The 22939-nt window shown below is 37.0% G+C and overlaps 1 protein-coding gene and 1 pseudogene across 1 annotated transcript in view; both read right to left on the bottom strand.

Annotated features, from left to right (window-relative positions):
- Nucleotides 1-22939, bottom strand: part of LOC122811422 (von Willebrand factor A domain-containing protein 7-like) — a 405726-nt gene that overhangs the window by 359610 nt on the left and 23177 nt on the right. Inside the window, exon 3 of the mRNA XM_044083258.1 lies at nt 16324-16415. Coding sequence (XP_043939193.1) covers nt 16324-16415 — 92 coding nt within the window. The remainder of the gene's footprint in view (nt 1-16323; nt 16416-22939) is intronic.
- On the bottom strand, nt 578-1393 carry LOC122811423 (annotated as a pseudogene).

The raw sequence follows: 22939 nt of genomic DNA, 5'->3' as shown, positions 1-22939 counted from the left end.
CATTTTCAGTAGAGGCCCGAGGAGAAAAGCTCCACAGAAGTAAAAATACATACGGAAAAATCAACATACATAAAAATAAAACAATTAGTACACAGGTTAGTAATAGCAAAAACAGCAAAACTCTTCAAAAGTCTTGAATATAAATTACTACATGTATATGTGTATATGTACAATATATATATATATATATATATATATATATATATATATATATATATATATATATATATATATACACACACACACACACACACACACACACACACATACATACACACACACACATATATGTGTATATATATATATATATATATATATATATATATATATATATGATTACATTTCCATCTTTTATTTCTATATATTGAAAAAATATAGTAATGGGTTAAATAATGCTGAAAAACTTAGTTCTGTTATTGTCTTAGACAACTTAAAATGCTGGCATCACAGTAAAAAAATCCAGGAAGTTCACCAATGCCTTCGAGATTTTCTTAAATCATGTAAAATAAAATTGTGCCCATTTGGGCAGGCACTTTTGAGAACCAGTGGAAAAAGATTCAGAGGTTTCTCAGTGTGATACTGGGGTGCTCTGGTAGGAGACTGAAGGGTGCAAGAGGGTCACTTGTTGGCCATTACATATCACTGGTTCTCATCTTCCACATCCTGCAGCGCTTCTTTGTTCTGTTCTTCACCATCTCCCTGCATATCTGAAGTCCATGGTGTCAAGTTATCACGTAACAACTGCATGATCAGTGTGGAATCCTTGTAACTTTCTTCACTTAATGTGTCCAGTTCTGCAATAGCATCATCAAATGCAGCCTTTGCCAACCTGCAAGCACGATCAGGGGAGTTAAGAATTTCATAGTAGAACACAGAGAAGTTCAGTGTGAGGCCTAAACGTATGGGATGCGTTGGTGGTAGTTCTGTCATTGCAATGTCACTAGCAGCTTTATATGCCACTAAACTGTTTTCGGCTGCCTGTTTCCTGTCATTACCTACAGCAAACTCTGCCAGGTACCGATAATAGTCACCTTTCATTTTATAGTAGAAAACCTTGGACTCTCCCATTTGTGCAGAAGGAAGATGTCCCTGCAACACTCTCAACTTGTTTGCAGTTCCTTCTCAACCATCACTCTATATTCTTTGATCAATGGAATTTTGTGCTCTCCTCCTTTATTTTCCTCTTTCTGTTCAATGCTGCTGATTATCCTCCAAGATGCTCTCCTAGCTCCAATCACATTTTTATATGCAACAGAGAGCATATTCCGCTCCTCCACTGTTAGCTCCACATCCATGGCAGCCACTTTCTTCACTGAGTCAACCATTTCATATCATATCTTTTGGCCTGTTCTGCCAACTTAGCCTGGTACACCAAGTCCTCTCATGAGGCCATGTTGCCAGGCACCTGGATAGTGCTTGGACGGCAGATGGCAGCGGATTGCAACCCTGATCTCCCCAAAAGACGAGCAGTGGCAGCTCTGAAACAACCAGAATCTAACCCGCTCTCCGACTCCAGTAAAAGATGGAGAAGCAACAATCCAGGGAACTTCCGCCTACGCACTGTCAGACACTCTTAATACTATAGCAATGGCTAAATTAATTATTAATGTGTACTGAACATTTTAATGTCTATAAAAAGATAAGTAACATCCACTCGTTTTGCTTGAATAAATGAGAGGCCTGTCTGTAATACAGCGATCTCTGCATCAGTTAACTGATAACTAGAGATGTTTCATACTAAGAAAGAATCTTTGGATCCCACATTTTCTTTGTTATTTTCGTTTTCATTCCTTCTGTAGTTGTCTTCCGTCTCTTCCTTCCTCTGCTGATGGACCTCTGGTGTCATGAGTGGCCTCTTATTGGTAGAGGACTTGTAAAAAACATGTTTGTCATTAGAAGATGATGCCTCTTGAAGCTTGCTTCTGACATCAACGATAGTATTAGAAGAGCTAGATAAACTCACTGATGTATACGATACACTCTCATTCACTGTGATGTTTGGGGTATTCTCTATCTGAGATGGTACATTAATTGGGGAAGTATTCCTCCCACTCATATATGGAACAACAATCAGCCTTCTTATATAGAGAGGACTTAGGCCATGAAAAAAACTTGCCTTTTAACGAAATCACCACGGTCTCTAACTTTCTTTTTTCTAAGCTTGGAATCTCTGCTTAGAAGCTGCAACATTCACCATGAGGTCATTGAATAACTTAGTATATTTATCAGATGGTAATAACTCTAATAGTGGTTGCTGAACATGTAGAACATCCAGCACTAGGATGCTCTTCCAAAGATTTATAAACGCTCTACAAGTAATTTTATATAATTAACACTAGTGCCCATGTTAATTCTTTGCCACTTAGCAAGTAACTCTGGAAATGCTTCCCCAAAGGTCGGCATTTTAAGAACATGAACTCCTTTGGGGATAATTCTAAAATATAAGCAGGTTTTGTAAACATTTGTACTGCCATTGTGTGTTCTTAAGTTTAAACAGATGGTTTCTAGTGCACGTTTAAGCTTAAATACTGTTTCATTATCATAAATGTTCGGTGCAACATTATCAATGTGACGATTAAATATAAAAGCAAGTAGTGGAGTTTCTTCTGCTTGTCTCATCCATTTAAAACTTTCCCCAGGAGTCGGTTCAGCTGCATTAAAACTGAACTCCATATCCTCTCCTTCAGTCATGCTTCAATGGGACCAAACAAATGAGAAAATCAGAAAAAAACAGAGAATGTCCCAAAGAATTAAGTATCTTGATCCAAAACAATAGCAAATCCAAGTGATAAAATGAACAAGGAAACAAACACGCCTCGGAGGATAAAACTTATAACTACAACTAAACTACTAAAGGAAGACAGTTTCTCCATTTTACTCTCCAAAGCCTGGACTTCACTGGCTGTTCACATAAAACCAAATAAAACCATGCGGACCTATTAGCATCTAAATGCAAGAAAAACCTATACGTTTAAGCAATAATCCTAAACAAACATACTAAATAGATAAATGCATTTTTCAGGTACAGTCTTTAATCATGATTTATGAACGAAATCACACTTCTGGTATTCAAGGAAATAAACATCAAGCCATACTGTTTTACTGTTAATCAATACAGATATAAATGTGGCATTTACAAATGAAAACCAGCTGATAATACATGGATAAACACATGCTTGGCATTTCCTCCTAGGGGAGACGAGAGCATGAGAGCAGTGCCTTTATCCCTCTTCAAATCTTGCAGTTTAATTTAAAGGTCATAGTTGGTTCCTCTGTACACGTTCATTATTTTTCATGGGGTTGGGATACAAAAGGCTTACCCAAGGGATGTGACTGTCTTTCATGAGAGGTGTCCACTCAGAAAGCCTACCTAATTTGAAAGCAAAGAATCTCTGGTGATCCCCGATCATCACCAGGTTTCTACATGGGGTTCACACCCCTGTCCATGTATCTATATGCCTCCATTGTACCAGAGAGATAAGTAGACTCTGCCTCACTATTCCTCTGTCTCCCTCGCCAGTCCCTCCAGTGTTCCTCCTGCTAGTTGAACCAGAGTAGGCTGTGTGATAGTATTTTATTCTTCTATACCACTGCAGATGGCCCACTGCACATAATTTTGGAGTATGATGCACCCCCCCCCATAATCTCTGCACCCACACCATACATGTATGTGTGCATGTGATTGTATATCTTGAGAGAAGGAATACTTGATTTTCTGTCTAAACTTAATACTTCTTATTCACCACTATTGTACGACTTTGGAGTAATGCAAGAGTATACAGTTAGTAGGGTGGAGTACCTTATGGAGGAACTTGCCTATCTTAGAAAATGCTCATGATAATAGTTCAGTTTTGGTAATTGTGGCATTGGTATTCTGATCATTCTGAAAAATTAGTTCATCAAGTTTGCAGTCACTAAACTTGTCTTCAGCAAAAGAATATGGTCAGAAAAAGCTGCAAATTAATACACTTTTGCTGCCGATTTTTAATTTTGCTTGCTTGGCGATTTTTTTTTAATGTATAGCACTAATTTTAATATGGGTCTACTACAAATGTACCAGTCCCAGATATTTGAAGAGCACTGTCTTCAACTTAAGGATTTAGGTATCTGTAGCTTGCATGGTCTGCTGCTTGTATTCATATTCAGATACTTGTTTGGGCAAGGTGTGGCAGCCATGCATAAAGAGGAGCTGCCACACTTTGTCCAAACACAGTAGCACAGTTTGAGCAAGGTAAGTGCGACAGCCATGGGAAGGGAGTAGGAGAGGAAGGAAGTGCAGATCGGGTTTCAGACAGCAATCAGGAGGAGGCTTTAGGTTTAGGGACTAAGAATGTTAGGAGCAGGAGGAGACTTTAGTGTTAGGGAGTGGGAGGGTAATTTAGGGTTAAGGAGAGGTCAAGTACTTTAAGTTTAGGGAGCGAGAGTAGAGCTAGGGAGAAATCAGTGACTTTAGGTTAGGTAGTGGATGGGGAATGCTGTGGTTGTTAGGAGGAGGGACTACATCTGCACTCAGATAATAAACCACAATTCATTATGTCATTGTAAATAATTTGACAAGCCCACAGCCCAGTGTTGTTCCTGCCGATAACCAGTCCACAGTACTATTTCTGCTGATGGTAGTACTGTGTTTATACAAGCTGAGGTGACTAGTAATATTTTGGAAATGAAACCAGTGGCATGCAGATTGCCAAAGATGTTTGAGACGGATGAAGTGAATAATACTTCTGTTTCTTTGTCTGATCTGTTGGTTACAACAAAATAGAAAAACGCTACAAAAGCAGTTTTACCTTTTGCTATTTTTGAAAACTCTCCTTTTCCCAGTGCAAGAAGGAAAAAGGTGAAGATATGTAGATGAGGAGCAGAACAAAGCAGCACATTTTTCATTTTATAACCGTGAAGTGACTAACATCAAGGCTTCTACTTCCTGGTCCGATATCATGGCAGGAACAGAAACAGAAAGCAGTACAAAACATTACAAAGGCTGTTTTAACTGATTTTTTAAATGTCTCCTGTTCCCAGTATTGGTCCTAATCGTAATAAAGAGGACGAACACAGAAGGCATGCTACTGTGGCACAAAGTTTTCCACTTTCCAGACTCAAGATGAATAACAACAAAGCCTCTGCTTTCTGGTCTGGAATCATGGGTACAAAATGCAGAAACAATTACAACAATTGTTTCAGTTGTTGCTATTACTGAATTAAATCCTGTTCCCAGTATTGGTCCCACTTTTAATAGAGAGGAAAAGTACAGCAGATGTGAAGTTGCAGCAAAAGTGCCTCAGTTTCAAAGCCTTCATATGTTACCATTGTTCATGCTAGGACTCAAAATGGGTCATTCTTCAGATTCAAACCTCTTCAAATGATGTAATCACTTCCAGGAAAAAGACACATTGTAAGCATTTCCTCAACTGATTCAATTAAGATCAGCAGACAAATTATTTGCTTGCAAATATTACATTCTTTATATATTGTCATGATGTTCAAAACTGACAAATGTGTTGTTTCTTAAAATGTAATGCACTGGAAGCAGAAATTTCTCCTTGGTCACTGGTGACTTGTGTGTATTTTTGGCTGTCCTGTAACTGATCATCTCCAAGTGTCTCTCCTCATTTACTAAGTCTGCTGAATCCAAATTCTACTACTGGACTTTACCCATGTTCAGTGTCAGTGAGGAGACAGATGCATTCTGGGACAGTGTCATACTGCTGCATTGGCATTGTTTTCCCTTAATGCCTAACCCCACCCCCTATACACTTGCACACTATCTAAGAGGTTGGCTTTAATTGGGTTGGGGTTTATCATCCAAGCCTCCTCACAGTCCTAGCCCACTTGTAGGTGACAAGCCCTGCATGCACCAGACACCACCACAGATCAGCCATAGAGATTCCTTGTTCTTTCTCTAGTTTGGGAAAACTAGCATAGACCACTATAACCCAACACTCCCATCTGCTTCATCCAGCACCTAAGTGAACTGAGGATATCTGTCACAGTCAGGGTCCAGCTTCTGAGCCATGGAACCAGATGGCCATCGGAGACTGTGCTTGATTTTAATTTTTCAGTTAGGATTAAAATCCATATTTATTTTCATTCTATTGATGAAAATTTTACTCTAGAAAAGTGCTGCAGTTTTTTGTGTTGTCAAATGTATGGAGGACTACTATATATGGAACAAGGATGTAGGAAATAAATGATGAACTGCATTATGTTGATTGGGTAGACTTGCATTTACACAATTATATTGCAATGAAGAGATAAAGAGGTATTTTGAGTTATTATGGGTAACCTAAAATGTCATATTTGTAATAAGTTAGGACATGTAGTAAAATATTGTCAGAACAAGCAGTGCATCTTGTGTGGCAAGTACTTTTGTACTAGATGTCAAAACACAAAGGCTACCTGTGGCCTGATTACTCTGTTATTATTCCTTGCCATATTGCTAACTAGATATTCCTTGTACCCCATCTACTAATCATGTTACAGAACAGCTTCTTCCCCAATTTGCCACTATGATTGATGACATCTCCTTGGAATTATACGCAGATATCTCTGCTTAACCTTCTGTACTTTACAGAGTAGAAGATGGAGACAATATTTCTAAGAGGGATAAACAAGTGAAAATACAATAAGCATTAACAGCCACATAAAACTATATTGTCTAGACATTAATGTTAACAGCACGAAGCAACAGTCCATATTTCAAACCATTGTTTCTTTAGAAGTTGAGTTAAATGGAGATATTTTGTGTCTTCAAGATACTGGGTTTCTTTCCTGTATTGATAAAGTCTGGAAGAATATTTTTCTGTATTTTGTTTGGCTTTTGTTGGCTCAGGCTATTTTCCTATAGCTGTGTTTTGGCCGTCTTCTCCTACTGTTTTAGACTGGGTTATTGCTGACATCTGCAGGATTGATGTATATGGTTTGCAGGGATGTATAGGACAGGGTATACACTATTATACAATGATTTCAAATTAGTATTAAAAAACATGCATGCTGACTGGTCAGCCAGACCAGTGTGTCCATTGTAAATTGAGCATACACCAATAGAAAAAAGTCTAGCCACTGAAGTACCATTGAGTGGCCAGACTTTTCTACTGATATATGCTAGAAGAACAAAATACAAGAAAAATCAGCTTTATTCTGCAAAACTAAATAAGCAGAGATATACCTGATTTTCCTTTTATTTCTGCACTGTCCCTTCTTAAATCTTGGCAGACAGTTGTACATCTGAACTGCCTGGATTTTCAGGGAATGTCCAGATTTTTGTCTCAGTGTTATTCTATTCTTCTTTAAAACAAATGTAGTTTTCTGACAAGCCACTATGTATTGAAGTCAAATAATGAGACATTTCAGGTTTAGGCTTCATGTCCTTCAGAAAAATGTACAATAATACAAAACCCCATCTTCAAACAACTTTAGTTTATAACATCAGTAAGTCCCTATTTTTGGACATTTGCCCCCCCCCCCCCCATTATGATGCTCTGCCTAGATATGGAGAATTAAAATTGAGCTGAAAGGGACCTCAAAAAAAAAAGTCAGATTCTATTTTCTCCATTGCTTCTATTGAACAGCTCTGATGTACTGTGCAAGTGTAGGCATTTAAGTCCCATACACATGCACAGTACATCAGAAACCGTGGAAGAATGGGAAACAATATGGAGGAGGAACACTAAAGCAGTGTTTTACAAAGACATTATTTAAGAAAGGTAAGCAATTTCTTTCTTAAATAATGTCATTGTGTAATAACAATAACCCACTTCTGGGAGTGGATAATGCTGGATTTGTCTTTGTTTGATCACTTGGGCTTCATCTTTATGATCAAATCACACCAACTGTGGGTAAATCCAGCATTACCCACACCCAGGCGTGGGTTATTGCTTAATTAAAACAATGTTTTTATAAAGGTGCAGACTTGGCTTTAGAACGCGGTGATTACATTCTGATGAAAAAACTGCAACATGAACTTTTTCTAATTTGTAAAAATTTGTAGCAAATGTTTAAGCGACAGCAATACTGTACCTTAGATTAAAATTATTTTGTTTCACTTTATTTCTTCCATCTTAGAAATTTTGCTTCTGTCTCATAGGATTTTGATAATGTTGTAGGTCATGAGATTGTCAGGTCTTACTTGTTGGATAATTTTGATTCTTCTGCCACCCTGTCTTATAATATGCAGAGTGTGCCTCCTCTTTCCCTGTTTTACTTTCAGAATTGAAGGATGTCCTTTAGTTGGTTAATCATATTACCTCTCTAAAGCCTTATGGGATTAATTTATTCATCCCGTACTTTCCCTTTTAAATGTTGAACAGATTAATATTATTAAAAAGGAGATCACAGAAATTTGGCTAACTGATGCCCTCTTGCTATGATAAACACATACTATAAGCTATTAGCAAGGACTGTATTACATCATTTACCTGCTGCATTTCGTTATTTCTTCACCATTGTTGTGAATTATACATGGTTTCTGTCATAAATGTTTCAAATGTTAAGATGAAACAAGGACTATATTAATGACCCAGATTTGAATAAAGCTATGTCTGCAGATCATGTTTTTTGAATGTGAACCCTTATGTAATATTCTGATTGTCTTCGGTTTAGTCATGTTATTTTGCTAGACTGATTATTAATGGTTACAGAGGGCATGTTTGTATTATCACCAGAGATGTTCTTCGGGGCTCTCCACTAAATTATTTTCTGCTTTTGATATGTAAGAACAGTAATTGTTTGTACTTGTTTAATAATGATTCCCAAACCTTTGACTGCATAGGACAATATACTTAGTTAATCATTTTTTTATCTTATGCTGATTTGATTTTAGTTGCTGTTCACATATCATGCATTGTATTTGTTTGTTATTGTTGGGAATAAAGTCTTAACATTTCCATTTGTCAACCACTACATTGAAAAGAAAAGGATATAGTCCACCGTGTTTATGTGTAGGTATTTACTTTTTACCATCCAAATTCTATGTTGTACTTGTAGGTTCTCATTCAAACACTTGCCAAGAGAAGTTATATTTTACAAAACATCTCTGTTATTACTAGATAGCCATGTTATCATATATAACTAGGAAAATAGCACACATCTGGCATCCATGTTATCAGGTCAAGCTACAAAGCTACATATATATATATATATATATATATATATATATATATATATATATATATATATATATATATATATATCCCCCCCCCTGTTAATTTTAAGAAAGGCCTGTTGGAACTTTATTTTTGAGACTTATGGAGTTTACACCTTAACCACATTAAGTATGGTATTTTATAGGAACCTGGGAACTATGGTGAATTGAACCTTCTGCAACTAGTTGTTTTCTTAGTTTCATTATGGCTTTCCTTCTGGGGTTCATTGTTACAAACCAACTTTCAACCTTTCAGTCTGGATATTACAAAAGCATGAGACCTTTTTTGATAAATCACAATGACAAATGATGAAAATTAATCTACTTTGACTTGAGTTTACATACATACTGCTGATTGCTTGAATTGTTTGAACTTATGACTGCAAGTGAAATGCAAAAAAAAAAAAAAAAAGTTTTTTTTTCAAGGAACAAGCCCCCCAATGCCTTTAAATGAAGAAAAGTCCCCACACTATGGCTGAATAAATATACTGCCTCAAAGATTGCACAAACTCAGAAAAAGTGTATTTACAGAAATAGTGTTTATTTGGGTGTCTCATACCAGACTACACAGACAAGCATTCAACTGCAAGCAGATGAGCTACAAACAACTGAATGAAAGATAACGGATGAAAACCTATGCATAATAGAAGGTGTGACACCCAATCACTGACCCAGTAATCAAGGAGCCTCAGTCCTCACCACTGGCAACAGTGGGGAATGTACACACTGGGAGGATAACAAGTACACATACAGTATAAGTGCAATTTCCCTTAAGAACACACAGAGATCACAGTCTGGGGCTTGTTTCTCCCTCTTTCTCCAAATCCCCAATAAGACTCCCCACTGGCACAGCTATAGGGTTGAGATCTTAGCTGAGTGGCCAAGCCAAATCTTCCAACACCCTTTCTATCCAACCAGTGCTTTGTGCCCCTGCCCAAGTAGCTGACACCCACACACACTTTGAGTTTTGATTTATACACACACGGGAAGGGCTGGCACAGGTTTATTAACTATGCCCCCTTCTGCCCAGACTATAAGGTAGTTCAGACTACCACCAGCCACAGCTACTTTAAGCCCCATAGCAAAGGGTGGCCAGTGTTACATCTAAATGGTAGTTTGACCAAGCCAGGCTATTAGGAGTGGCCTGTACAGTGTCACCAAATAGATATGCAAGTACTTTAAGAGCTTTCATATCTCTAAATAGACCAGCTACAACTGAAATGTTTAAATACATTTAATAATAAATAATAAAAGAACAAGACAGTACTAAGTATGTATTCACAAATCACAGGAAATATTTAAAACATTGCAGGACAGTCTCAAATAAATAAAAAAAAAAAATCTAAGCTATACTTTGCTATATTCCTATCCAAATCTAAAAGAATTACTATGCCCTAAAAACTTGTGTACAGAGCAACACACGGGCAAAAGTGGTGAGTGGATGTTGTCAGATCAAAAAGAGATACAAAATACCCCCTCTCTCTCACACACACACCTCTTAAATTACTATCTCAAATATTGCTGCTGGGATACTTACAGCATGACATCATTTTTTTGCCACCTGACTTCAGTTCCCAGGGTAAACCCCCATTGTTAGAAACTAACAAAATTTAGCATCTCCCTGTGATAAATACATATTGCTCAGATCTTTGAAACTGCTGGAAGACATAAAACAATAAAACACAAAACAATGCTGAAGGCAGCTTAGTTCTAGACATCCTGTCTCTGTACTGCATCGCAACTAACTTGTATAGCGCAATCATAAAACAGTTTAATTTCTACTATTTTCACAAAGTTTGGCAAGTTAACCCTCTATGTTCTAGTTCCCACTGTTAAAACATATACATTTACAGAGAACAATAGTTTATATACATTTATGTTCTAATCCAGCAGGGTACACTGATCACACATCTAGGCTCAGTACTGTACAAACCCTGTTCAAACACACTTCTGTAACAGCAGTTTAACATACACATAACATATAGTTCTAATACATTTGTAAGGCAAGCATATGAATCAAGTGGATATTCACAAATGACATATGATTATTTACAAAATTCCAGATAGCTGGGCTGGCAGTATTTCCCTTTGTCACAGAAGGGATTGTCATATAATGCACTATTTGATTGTTAAGTGTCCTATACTATGGGGGATTGCCATATATTATACTAATTGCTAAGTGGACCTATGTATACTAGGGAGATTAATATGTAGTACACTGATTGTTGAGTGGAACTGTTCCTCTGGCAAGGTCATCCAACTAAGGAAGGCATTTCATATTTTCTCGTTCTATAATATGCTTCTAGGTAATGTTTGGCAAGATTGCCCTGATGTTTCTTATAATGATTTTTCATGTAGACATTCTTTATTGATCAGGCAGTCTAAATTGTTCTTGGTGGTGACTGGCTCATGGTTATTTGTTGTAGAAGGGTCAGATGAAACACAAACAGTACCCCAAATCTTATTGTGCTCACTGTAATTGTATTTATGTTGAGGAAGCTTTTGGCCTGCCCTCAGATATGTAACATTTGGTATGTCATACGCAGTGTTTACATGAGGTTGCAGCTGACAGTATACAACGTTTGTTATATTTCTTGCACTCATTTGTCTTCAAACAGTAGATACAGTAAACTCTCAGTTTACTGGAACTCAAGCAACCAGATCTCTCAAGCAACCAGAAAAAAAAAAATCGAAGACTTGAATGAGCAATTCAGTTTTTCATGTGTTGCACTTTCTATCCCACCCTGCAGAAACATACCTTATGTTTTTATCATTTTAAAAATTTAAAAAGGAACATTATTCCCTCTCTCCTTAACCTGGGAAATGTCAACACTCGCTCCATACTCAGTTTGCATCAGATTGCACAGTGTCAGAGCACACACACACACACACACACACACACACACACACACACACACACACACACACCTCTTCAGCTTTTCATGCATGCAGTCACTCAGTCTCTCTCTGATCTCTAACACACACTCTCTTCACACTCTGTCTGTTCAGTTCATTCATTTCCAATCCACTCAGCTTGCCACTGAAAACAGTTCTGCGTGCCACACTTTCTAGCAGAAATACAAGTTTAAAATATTATTATTATAGCCAGTTCATTCATTTCCAATCCACTCAGCTTGCCACTGAAAACAGTTCTGCGTACCACGCTTTCTAGCAGAAATACAAGTTTAAAATATTATTATTATTATAGCCAGGCTTTTAATTACTCTGTTTCAATATTAAAATCAAATAAATACACTGTTAATGGTATGGTATAGTATAGGGTACAGTATTTGTCAGGTCTATTTTTAATAGTAACACTCAAGCAACCAGAAACTATACTTATCCGGCATCTACCAATCCCCATGGGTGCTGGTTAACTGAGAGCTTACTGTACTGTTGTTGTACATATTCTTTGAAGGAAATAGCAAGAATGCTTATGTCTCTTATATAGTTTTGTGATTCAGTGTTCAGGCCATTTGGCCATTAAGGAACACTGACTCCCTCAAACTGGTGTCATAACCATGCTCAGCAACCCCATATTTTTAATTAATTTTTATTCTGAGTTATGTTTCTAGATGCATTTATAGAACTGGCAATTTGTTTCAGATACCTGTAATAACATCAGCAATATAGCAGACATATCTATGTGTCTTCATGTCTATAATGAAGGCTCTTTAATTCCCTTTAGACTGGATTATTCAGCATAACTTGTCTTAAAAGTACTGTATAAAAGTCACACACACACACACACACACACACACACACACACACACACACACACACACACACACACACACACACACACACACACACACACACACACACACAATTTGCATTTTCCTACAATGGAATTCAATCCTGATTTAGTTTCAGAGGTCCAGGTTGTCATTATTTGTCAAGTACTATGGTGGAGTTGTATTAGCTGGTAACTCCCAGTTGCTTATTCTTTGTGTATGAAGTCATTTTTGTAGACAGCCGTTTGGTTCATAGTAAGTACTAGGCAAACAGTCTGCAGACCATTGCAAGCCTAGCCAATTGTCAGTATATTCAAAAGATCCATCCAGCCTCATGGAGAACAATACAAAATAGGATGTGGAAGACTTCAGGGCTACCCACCCAATTACTCAAGTTTACCTTGCAGGTGGCAAGGGTGCTACTCTACCTATAATGTAGTGAAAACTTGTTCCACAGGGGGTACATTGGGATATGACTCTAACATACCAGTGTGTCTTATTTATTTGTTGATGAAGGTTTAGTTATTTTTACCTGGTATCTGAGGACCCATATATTCTGTGAAGGAAAAGAAGGCCAAAGAAAGTTGGATCTTTGTGGCTCAAAAGGCTAGACACAGATCCACACTAAGTGTCTGTAAGAAACTTAGTATAGAGAGAGGACTGCTATTCTCTCCTGATGACCAACATTTTTGAGGCCTCTAATCTTTTTAGATGGGTATTTCTGAAATCTCTCAAGATGAGAAATATGTTTATACAAATACATACCAAAAGGGGCAAAGTATTCAATAATGGGTCTGATGAGATACAAGTAAAGGGGCATTAAGCCTTCTTTGGATCTAGAGGAGATGTCTATGGAAATCAAATGAGCCTGACAGAAAGCTTTCCTGACTACTGCACAGACAAGATGGTGTTGGGGAGGGTGGCCTAATGGTTAAGGTGTTTGCCTTACAAACACAAGGTGCAGGGTTTGAGTCTCACAAGGGATAATTGGCTAGGCTTAAAATGGCTCGCAAGGGCAGTTAGCTTAGTATGAACCTATGAAAGATAATGAACTAGCAACAAAAGTGCCCAGATCTGTTTATGACAGTATCAGATTGGAGAGGTACGCCACTAATATACGGTATGGGAAAATGTTTTGTTTACCAAAATAAACTATACTATATTTTTTACATTTGAGACTATTCTCCAAATTTACAGTCATCTGCAAACTTAACTTACCATAGGCCAGGTGCGTTGGCCAGACGGTCTGAAAAGTGAATTCCAAATAGGAGAGGGCCCAGCACTGATGCATGTTGTATACTACTAGTAACTTTTTTTGCTTTCAGAAATGGTATAGTAGAATTCTAACCAGATGTGCTTTGTGAGATAGCTAGCCACCCTGGAATGGAGAAACAAGAGGAAAAGCAGCCTGGTTTAAAAAAAATGCTAGAAATGCTGACATAAAAATTCTTCCTCAAAGTAAACATGGTTTATGTTTTGCATGGGTAGAGCACTTAACTTAACAGTTGTTGAACTGTCAGGTATGAGAGACATGAACTTGGAAATAATATAGGAACAAACTGATTTGAAAGGTTTTCTACTAGAGTAGAATCTTCTGATGATCCTAAGCGGCAGAGGAGGAAGTTGGAAGAAGTGTCTTCTAGGGATTCTTCCAGGATATCCTAGGCCCTTTCAAAATGTTCCAAAAATCATTACCTTCTACTTCAGAAACTGTTCCAGGGTTTCAGTCAGTGGTAATACAAGGAAATCTGCAGATACTGAACATATCTCTTCCTACTTCCAGCAGGTTTGTACGATATTACTTAGAAACCCAAGTTTAAAAAAAATGAGTGCGTTAAAAATGATGCACAATATATTTTCAAAGACAGTGTACAACCTATGGACTTTAATGAAGGATATTGCAAAAATCTACCTTTTGCTTCTGAAAAAATATGTAACATGTGAGTTCTCTTTTTAAAGCATATCAACTGTGACTTTAAAGTATTGGGATTTATTTATGGAAAAAAAAAAATGGCACTGCACTTTGGCACCATCAGCATCTGCAGATTGTGACCCCTTAGACCTTGCACCTGGAGAAACTTCTCTCTTTGCCCAGCACCATAGCTAGGAGAAGATGAAAAGGGCAACTACGCCAGATGCAAAGTATTAGGGAGCACGATTGACCATCCTATCCTGATCTCTTTTTAGTGCATCCAGTATTGTATTTGCAGTCAAACCAGAGTGCTTTAGCACTCCCTATGTAGTCTAAACTGTAGCAACTGCCTGCTACATTTGTAACAAGCAGTTTTCTACAGTTTAAAAGAAAAAAATCTTTGTTTTTCTTTTTATTTAAAAGTATCTCCAGATGACACTTGTGCTTTGAAGATATGTCTACTGGAAGAAAATCATTCAGAAGTTAGTTTTTTTAACAATATAACCCGTGGTAGTGGTGCTGCGGTAGCGTTGTCACCTCACAGCAAGACATTGTCCTGTTCAATTCTCAGCTAGGAGCATCTTCTGTGTGGAGGCATGTGTAAATGGGCATGCCTTCGTTGAAGGTTGTGCGTCAGGGCTGGTAACTCGGCACGTAAAAATCCACTACCAAACATTAGCGGACCGGAGTTCCGCTGTGGTGACCCCCAACCGGTAAAAGCTGAAGGACACAACAACAACATAAATTTTCTTAAAATTAGGGTTTCACAAAAGCTGTTGTCTCATTAGGCAAATCAAATCACAGTTGATGTATACAAGTGACAGTCCTGAACAACTAGGTAGTAGTTTCTGCTTCTGTACAAAGGCAAAAGAGATCACTTCCGGTATCATGGCATGCCCATTTTTAGTAATATATTTGTATTTGTTTCCTTGAAGAAAAGGTTCATAACTAGCTAATAAATGTTTAGCAGTATAAAACCTTTCCACTACTGGTTGTTGCTTATAATATCTGACTGCTTACATTTTATATAATATCTGACTGCTTACATTTTATAAAGTAGTTAGACAGATGGTGTGGATTCATTTTCCATTCAAGACAGTTTTGTTAACAATAGCTCCAGTTTGGTCTATCTTCTGCACAGCCATAACTGCATTTGCAAAACAGCATTTCAGATATGAATAGTTCAGTAATGTGGGAAGAAAAACTATAAATACAACAGCTGACAACTATAACATTCTTTTCCAGTAGTCGTGATTTTATGAATTTGTGCTTAGAATAGATTACCTCCCATTTATTTTGCATTAAGAAACAAAATGTTGTAATACAAGTTCTCTTTAACAGACTAAAACGCAGTGCCACATATAAGAGGAGTGTAATAATTAGAAGGCACAAGCATTACAGCTGGTGGCTTGGACTGCAGCACAGAGTGTGGCATTCTTTGTTCTTTTTTTAAGAGTGTGGTATTATTATTTCTGATTAAAATGATTTACCTCTATTGGCTGAGGTTATTATAAGTAAACTGTTTACAAAACACTTACCAGGAGGTTTGGTACGACAGGATGCAGACAGTTTGTAGCCACTGGTGAGTAAATTTTTAACTGCAATGTTGTCTTTGCAGTCATACACTCCACTAGAAGATGAAAATATAATAAAATGATAAAAAATAACCATTTCAAAGTCAAAACAGAATAAATTAATAATATAAAACAGTCTCATAATTCCAAAATACAATGGTGTTGAAATGTTCTCTATACATTGTCTTTTAGTAGAATTACAAGTAACTTTTCAGAATGTTACTCATGCATCCTGCAATCAATTTTTCTGTACACTTTAGTTAATGAAAATGCATTCCTGTAATTCCATTATTTTTGTCTGTATTGTTTCTTTGATAGTAAGTGCATCATGGCAACTGCTGCACGAGGATATGACTGTTGTGGCTTGGATAAAGAAGGCTGTCAGTGGAGTAAAATGCAGTGTCACGCTATAAAAATCACTTTAGTATGTAGGTCTAGTTTGTTGGGAGTAAAAAACACAAACCGCCACCAAAGCCTCACTTGTTCTGCACAAAATAGATCCAGAATAAAAAGCAAAACATCAGAAATTGGAGACAGCTGTAGAATCTGGTATAAAAATCTTTATTTGACACAAGCACTTTTGTGGGTAACCCCACTTCTTCAGATGTCTAATACATTTTAAAAACAGCTCTTAGTTTAAATATATACCCCCTAGGGGCACATGTATTGTTCTAGTGTGAACAAAACACTTTCTATTTAAAGGAACATTCCACAATGTACATGCCATTAACTGGACTAGAAGTCTGAAATGTATGTGTACACTTCTGAAGCCTATTTATAAAATACCTAATTTATAATTCAAACTTCCATAACATTTCAGTTTACAATCACAAGCACAAATTTGCACATATTTGCATTCTCCACTTGTGTTCTCCAAAACACATACAAGCCTATAACAAGAAATCAGTAATTTATCATACAAACAGTACCATAACACATCTTAGCTAAAAAGCTGCCTAGACTTTAACTTAGGATGCATACATATTGATTTAATCAATGACCTCTATCAGCCCTTAATCTTACTATCCACTTAGCTTCAAGCTCTTCTGTGATGTTCAGTAGATCCCCCCTCTTATATTCTAAATTTTTAGTTATAGGGGGAACATATGAAAGACATGTTCCATATCATTATTAATAGTGTGTCTGGCTAAGGCATTCACTTTGTTCTTTTTGTGGATAGCATAAATGTGTTCACGTATTCCTTCCTTCAGAGACCTGTCTGTCTTCCCTACATTGAAACTACGGCACACTGTGCTGTGGGCAAGATAGACCAAATGCTGTTTCACAGGTAGCATTGATGTCAAACTCATGTGTCTTTTAACTGGTCTGGATGTTCAAACTTAGAAGTACTATCTATGTATTTACAAAAATTGCATCTGCCACATTTTCTGTACCTTTCTGTATATAGCTGACCTTATAGGGCCATGCTAGCATTAACCTTAGGTTGACAAAACTGTCTCTTCACAGATTTATAGTTCTTCAGTGAATACTTAGGTGTTACATCTATTAGACCACTAATGCTCTTATCTAGTCTCAATATATTCCAGTGTTTATCACATTCTTATACATCCATGCATCTTTGGAGAGAGAGAGAATGACATTCTAGTTTGTCTATTTTCTCTAATATTGTTTTTCTGCCCATCACTATGTCCTTCTCTAAGGTCTTCGCTCCTAGAAAAATATGGCTTAGCCTTAAAATATCTTTGTTAACTCACTTCCTTGATGCTACTTTGTATATCACAAATATGACATCCCCTTTCTAGTAAATCACTACTAGTTTGCTCAACCTGATGAACAAAATCCTCATCTGTCACATTCAGTCTTGAAGCTCTATAGAAGTGGTTCTGAATGACATTTTGAAAACTATATGGGGGTGCATACTATCTTTAGCTAATAAATGGTTTACATGGCATTCTTTCTTATGCAGATGCATAACCACTGTGCCATCATTTTTTTAACGCTAACGTCTAAGAAATTTACTGTCTCCATGGAATAAGTATGTGTAAACTTCAGAAATGTATAATATACTGTACAAACTCCTTCAGTTCTTCACTGTTTCCTCTCCACAAAATGAAGGTCATTCACAAACATCCTCAAGAAATAAAAACTCTGTCTGCATAGGGGCCCTTCAATATAGTTTCCCACATTGCCATCACGGCATTGCCATAGCTATTGGCACATGAAGTGCCCATAGCTATGCCATTAGACTGCCAGTAATGATCTCTCCCAAAAACAAAGACATTGTTCTCTAACACAATGCTTAAAAACTGACTTACTTGCTCTATAATTTGTGAGTCAACCATGAACATCTCTCATAAAAATGTACAGATGCTCTCTATACCTACATCATTCGGTATTACTGTGAATAAAGTCACCACGTCAAGGGTTGCCATATAACATCTCCTGCATCATTTCAAAGTCTCATGTACACAAATCAGTCATCATTCTGTTGTATGCAACTTATTCAATTCTACAATAGGGCCGCCTTTATCGGCAGGTCTTATAACAATGTCATCATTCTTCTGCAGATTTTTCAAAGCAAGATACTCTTGATTACTTAAATTAAACCCATGTTTATTTTTGTTATAACTTTCAACAGCTATCTTATAAAAATCATCTATGCAAAGTTGCTCAAAAGCATTTTACAATTCAGCGGTGGCACATATAGACTAGGTTTCCTGAAAGTATTAACATTAGTATTAATAACATTTTTAGCTTCATTATGTAACAATTTCAGCATCACATTTCTAGTAAAACACAGTGTCAAAAATAACATCTGTTAAATCACAGTACCTTGTAGGAATATATGCGAGTCCCTTTTGTAAAATACTGCGTTCATTCTCATTTAAAACATAATCAGAAAGATTTCACACTAGCCTTCCTTGAAGAAGGCCTTCTTTATATTCCCCTGGTTCATCATTTGGTCATCTATCTCTCTTCTGTCGACTTCTGCTCCTTCCTCTCGGGCACTGGTCTTTCACCCTGTTTAAATCCCTCACAGGAAAAGGTAAGGACAGCTGACATTGCCCTAAAGGGAATTTAGTGTTTTAAGTCAGTACCTCTGGAAGGCGTCATCATCTCGGCTGACTGATGAACCACTGCTTTAACTTCAAATGTCTTCTGTCTAGCTCCTGTCCCATTTGAAGTTATAAAATGCAAAGTAGTTGAAGAAACAGTAGCCGTTGAACTAGTGGTATTATTTTCAATGCCAGTCAGCGTTGTTAACAGCTGTGACATCACTTGTGGACATGCCCTCATTATCAATCACAGTTGCAGCTTGTAAAACATTTGCTGAAGCTTCTTCTGTGGTCGTTTTTAGCTCATTCGACAGGCCTCTGCTTTCTGAGGACCTGGGCCAGGAAAAAATATGCCCAGATTCAAAACCGTGACGGCCTCGAGCTATTTTCCTCAATTTTTGTTTAGTCAACTTATGCTCATAAGCTGATATAGTGACATTTAGCAAATATTTATCCACTAGAGTAGTATCAAAAAGGGAAAGCAGTTCAGCATATTTTGTTTCAGCTGATAGAGTATACGCCTGTATCTCTTTCTCTGCTGCTGATATCAACAGTTTAATATATGAGGTACTGGCAGCTAAATTCACTTTCTGCCAGCCAGAAAGTAGCTCCTTGTCACAATTCACATAAGAAGGCATTTTTAAAATTCTAAGGCCTCATGGAACAAGGCCTTCTCAGAGGCAAACCTCCATATGAAACTTTTCAAATTGTGCTAGTTTTAACTTAAACAAGTTTTTTTCTAAAGCAAGCAACTTATTTTTAAGACCAGTCAAATCTATAGCAACTGTTTCAGTCTCACCTTCATCAATGGTATAGTCCAGCAAATGGTTGCAAACATAATTAATTGCAGTCATCAAAGGATTCACTTGAATAATACTCTGTTGTAGTCCACCTGGATTATAATCCAGTTCTATAACATCTTGTCCTTCAGCCATAACATCCAAAGCTAAGGTAGCACACAAAATCAAAAGTAACAGATCCAGAATAAAAAGCCAAACACCAGGACTTGGTGACAGCTGTAGAAGCCAGTATAAAAATCTTTATTCAACACAAGCGCTTTTGTGGGTAACCCCACTTCTTCAGATGTCTAATACATTTTTAAAACAGCTCTTAGTTTAAATACACACCCTCTAGGGGCACATGATTAAAAACAACCAATGCATTGTTCTAGTGTGAACAAACACTTTCTATTTAAAGCAACATTCTACAAGGTACATGCGATTAACTGGACTAGAAGTCTGAAATGTATGCATACACTTATGAAACCTATTTATAAAATACCTAAATTATAATTCAAACTTCCATAACATTTCAGTTTACAATCACAACCACAGATCTGCACATATTTGCACTCTCCACTTGTGTTCTCCAAAACACATACAAGCCTATGACAAGAAGTCAGTAATTTATCATACAAACAATACCACAACACATCTTGCCTAAAAAGCTGCCTAGACTTTAACTTAGGATGCAGGGGAATATATTCATTTAATCCATGACCTCTATCAGCTCTAAGTTTTACTATCTACTTAGCTTCAAGCTCTTCAGCGATGTTCCGTAGATCCCCCCCCCCCCTTATATTCTCATATGTTATCCCTATAACTAAAAATGTAAAGACATGTTCCATATCATTATTAATAGTGTGTCTAGCCAAGGCATTCACTTTATTCTTTAGGGCCCCTTTAGGGCAACATCAGCTGTCCTTTCCTTTTCCTGTGAGGGATTTAAACAGAGTGAAAGACCAGCGCCCAAGAGGAAGGAGCAGAAGTCGACAGAAGAGAAAGACAGATGACCAAATGATGAACCAGGGGAATATAAAGAAGACCTTCTTCAAGGAAGGCTAGTGACAGATGCTATGTGTTTTACTAGAAATGTGATGCTGAAATTGTTACATAATGAAGCTAAAAATGTTATTAATACTAATGTTAATACTTTCAGGAAACTTAGTCTGTATGTACCACAGCTGAACCCTTTGTTAAATGCTTTTGAGTAACTTTGCATAGATGAATTTTACAAGATAGCTGCTGAAAGTTATAACAAAAATAAACATGGGTTTAATTTAAGTAAGCAAGAATATCTTGCTTTGAAAAATCTGTAGAAGAATGATGACATTGTTATAAGACCTGCCGATAAAGGCGGCCCTATTGTAGTACTGAATACAGTTGCATACAACAGAATGATGCATGAAATGTTGAATGACAATACATTTCATGTGAAAATTAAAGTTCATTAAGTTAAACAGATGTCCAATGAGATAGTCACTAAATTAAAGGAGATTTGGCAGAATGGGTTGATTAGTAAGGACATGTTGAGAATCCCACAACCCCTTTTATACAAGGGTTACCTAAAATTCATAAAAGTGTAATGTGTCCCCCTATGCATCCGATAGTATCTGGAAAGAATTGGAGCACAGAACCAGTCTCAATATACTTAGAGAGATTTCTGAGACCTAAGATCAACAACATACACATATTTTAAGAGATACAGAACATTTTCTGACTGATTTGTTTAAGTGTACATGAGACTTTGAAATGATGCAGGAGACTTATATGGTAACCCTTGGCGTGGTGAGTTTATTCACAGTGATACCGAATGATGTAGGTATAGAGAGCATCTGTACTTTTTTATGGGAGATGTTCTTGTTTGACTCACATATTATAGAGCAAGTAAGTCAGCTTTTAAGCATTGTGTTAGAGAACAATGTCTTTGTTTTTGGGAGAGATCATTACTGGCAGTCTAGTGGCGTAGCTATGGGCACCTCGTGTGCCAATAGCTGCACCAATGCCGTAATGGCAGAGTGGGAACCCGAGTTTATATCGAAGGGCCCCTATGCAGACAGAGTTTATTTCTTGAGGAGGTTGTAGATGACCTCTTCATTTTGTGGAGAGGAAACAGTGAAGAACTGAAGGAGTTTCTACGGTATATTAATCAAATCTGTACATTTCTGAAGTTTACACTTACTTATTCCATGGAGACAATACATTTCTTAGACGTTAGTGTTCAAAATAAAAATAATGGCACTGTGGTCACGCATCTGCATAAGAAAGAATGCCATATAAACCATTTATTAGCTAAAGATAGTATACACCCCCCATATATTTTTCAAAATGTCATTCAGAACCAGTTCTATAGAGCTTCAAGATTTTGTTCATCAGGTTGAGCAAACTAGTAGTGATTTACTAGAAAGGGGATATCATATTAATGATATACAAAGTAGCATCAAGGAAGTGAGTTAACAAAGATATTTTAAGGCTAAAACCAAATTTTTCTAAGAGTAAAGACCTTAGAGAAGGACATAGTGATGGGCAGAAAAACAATATTAGAGAAAATAGACAAACTAGAATGTCATTCTATCTCTCCAAAGATGCATGGATGTATAAGAATGTGATAAACACTGGAATATATTGAGACTAGATAAGAGCATTAGTGGTCTAATAGATGTGACACCTAAGTATTCACTGAAGAACTATAAATCTGTGAAGAGACAGTTATGTCAACCTAAGGTTAATGATAGAAAGCATGGCCCTATAAGGTCAGCTATATACAGAAAGGTACAGAAAATG

Source organism: Protopterus annectens, chromosome 9.part0 (genome assembly GCF_019279795.1).
Source record: "Protopterus annectens isolate FY-2018-M chromosome 9.part0, PAN1.0, whole genome shotgun sequence".
NCBI lineage: Eukaryota > Metazoa > Chordata > Ceratodontiformes > Protopteridae > Protopterus > Protopterus annectens.
Note: the sequence above shows the minus strand (reverse complement) of the source record. Positions and strands in the feature narration are given on the sequence as shown.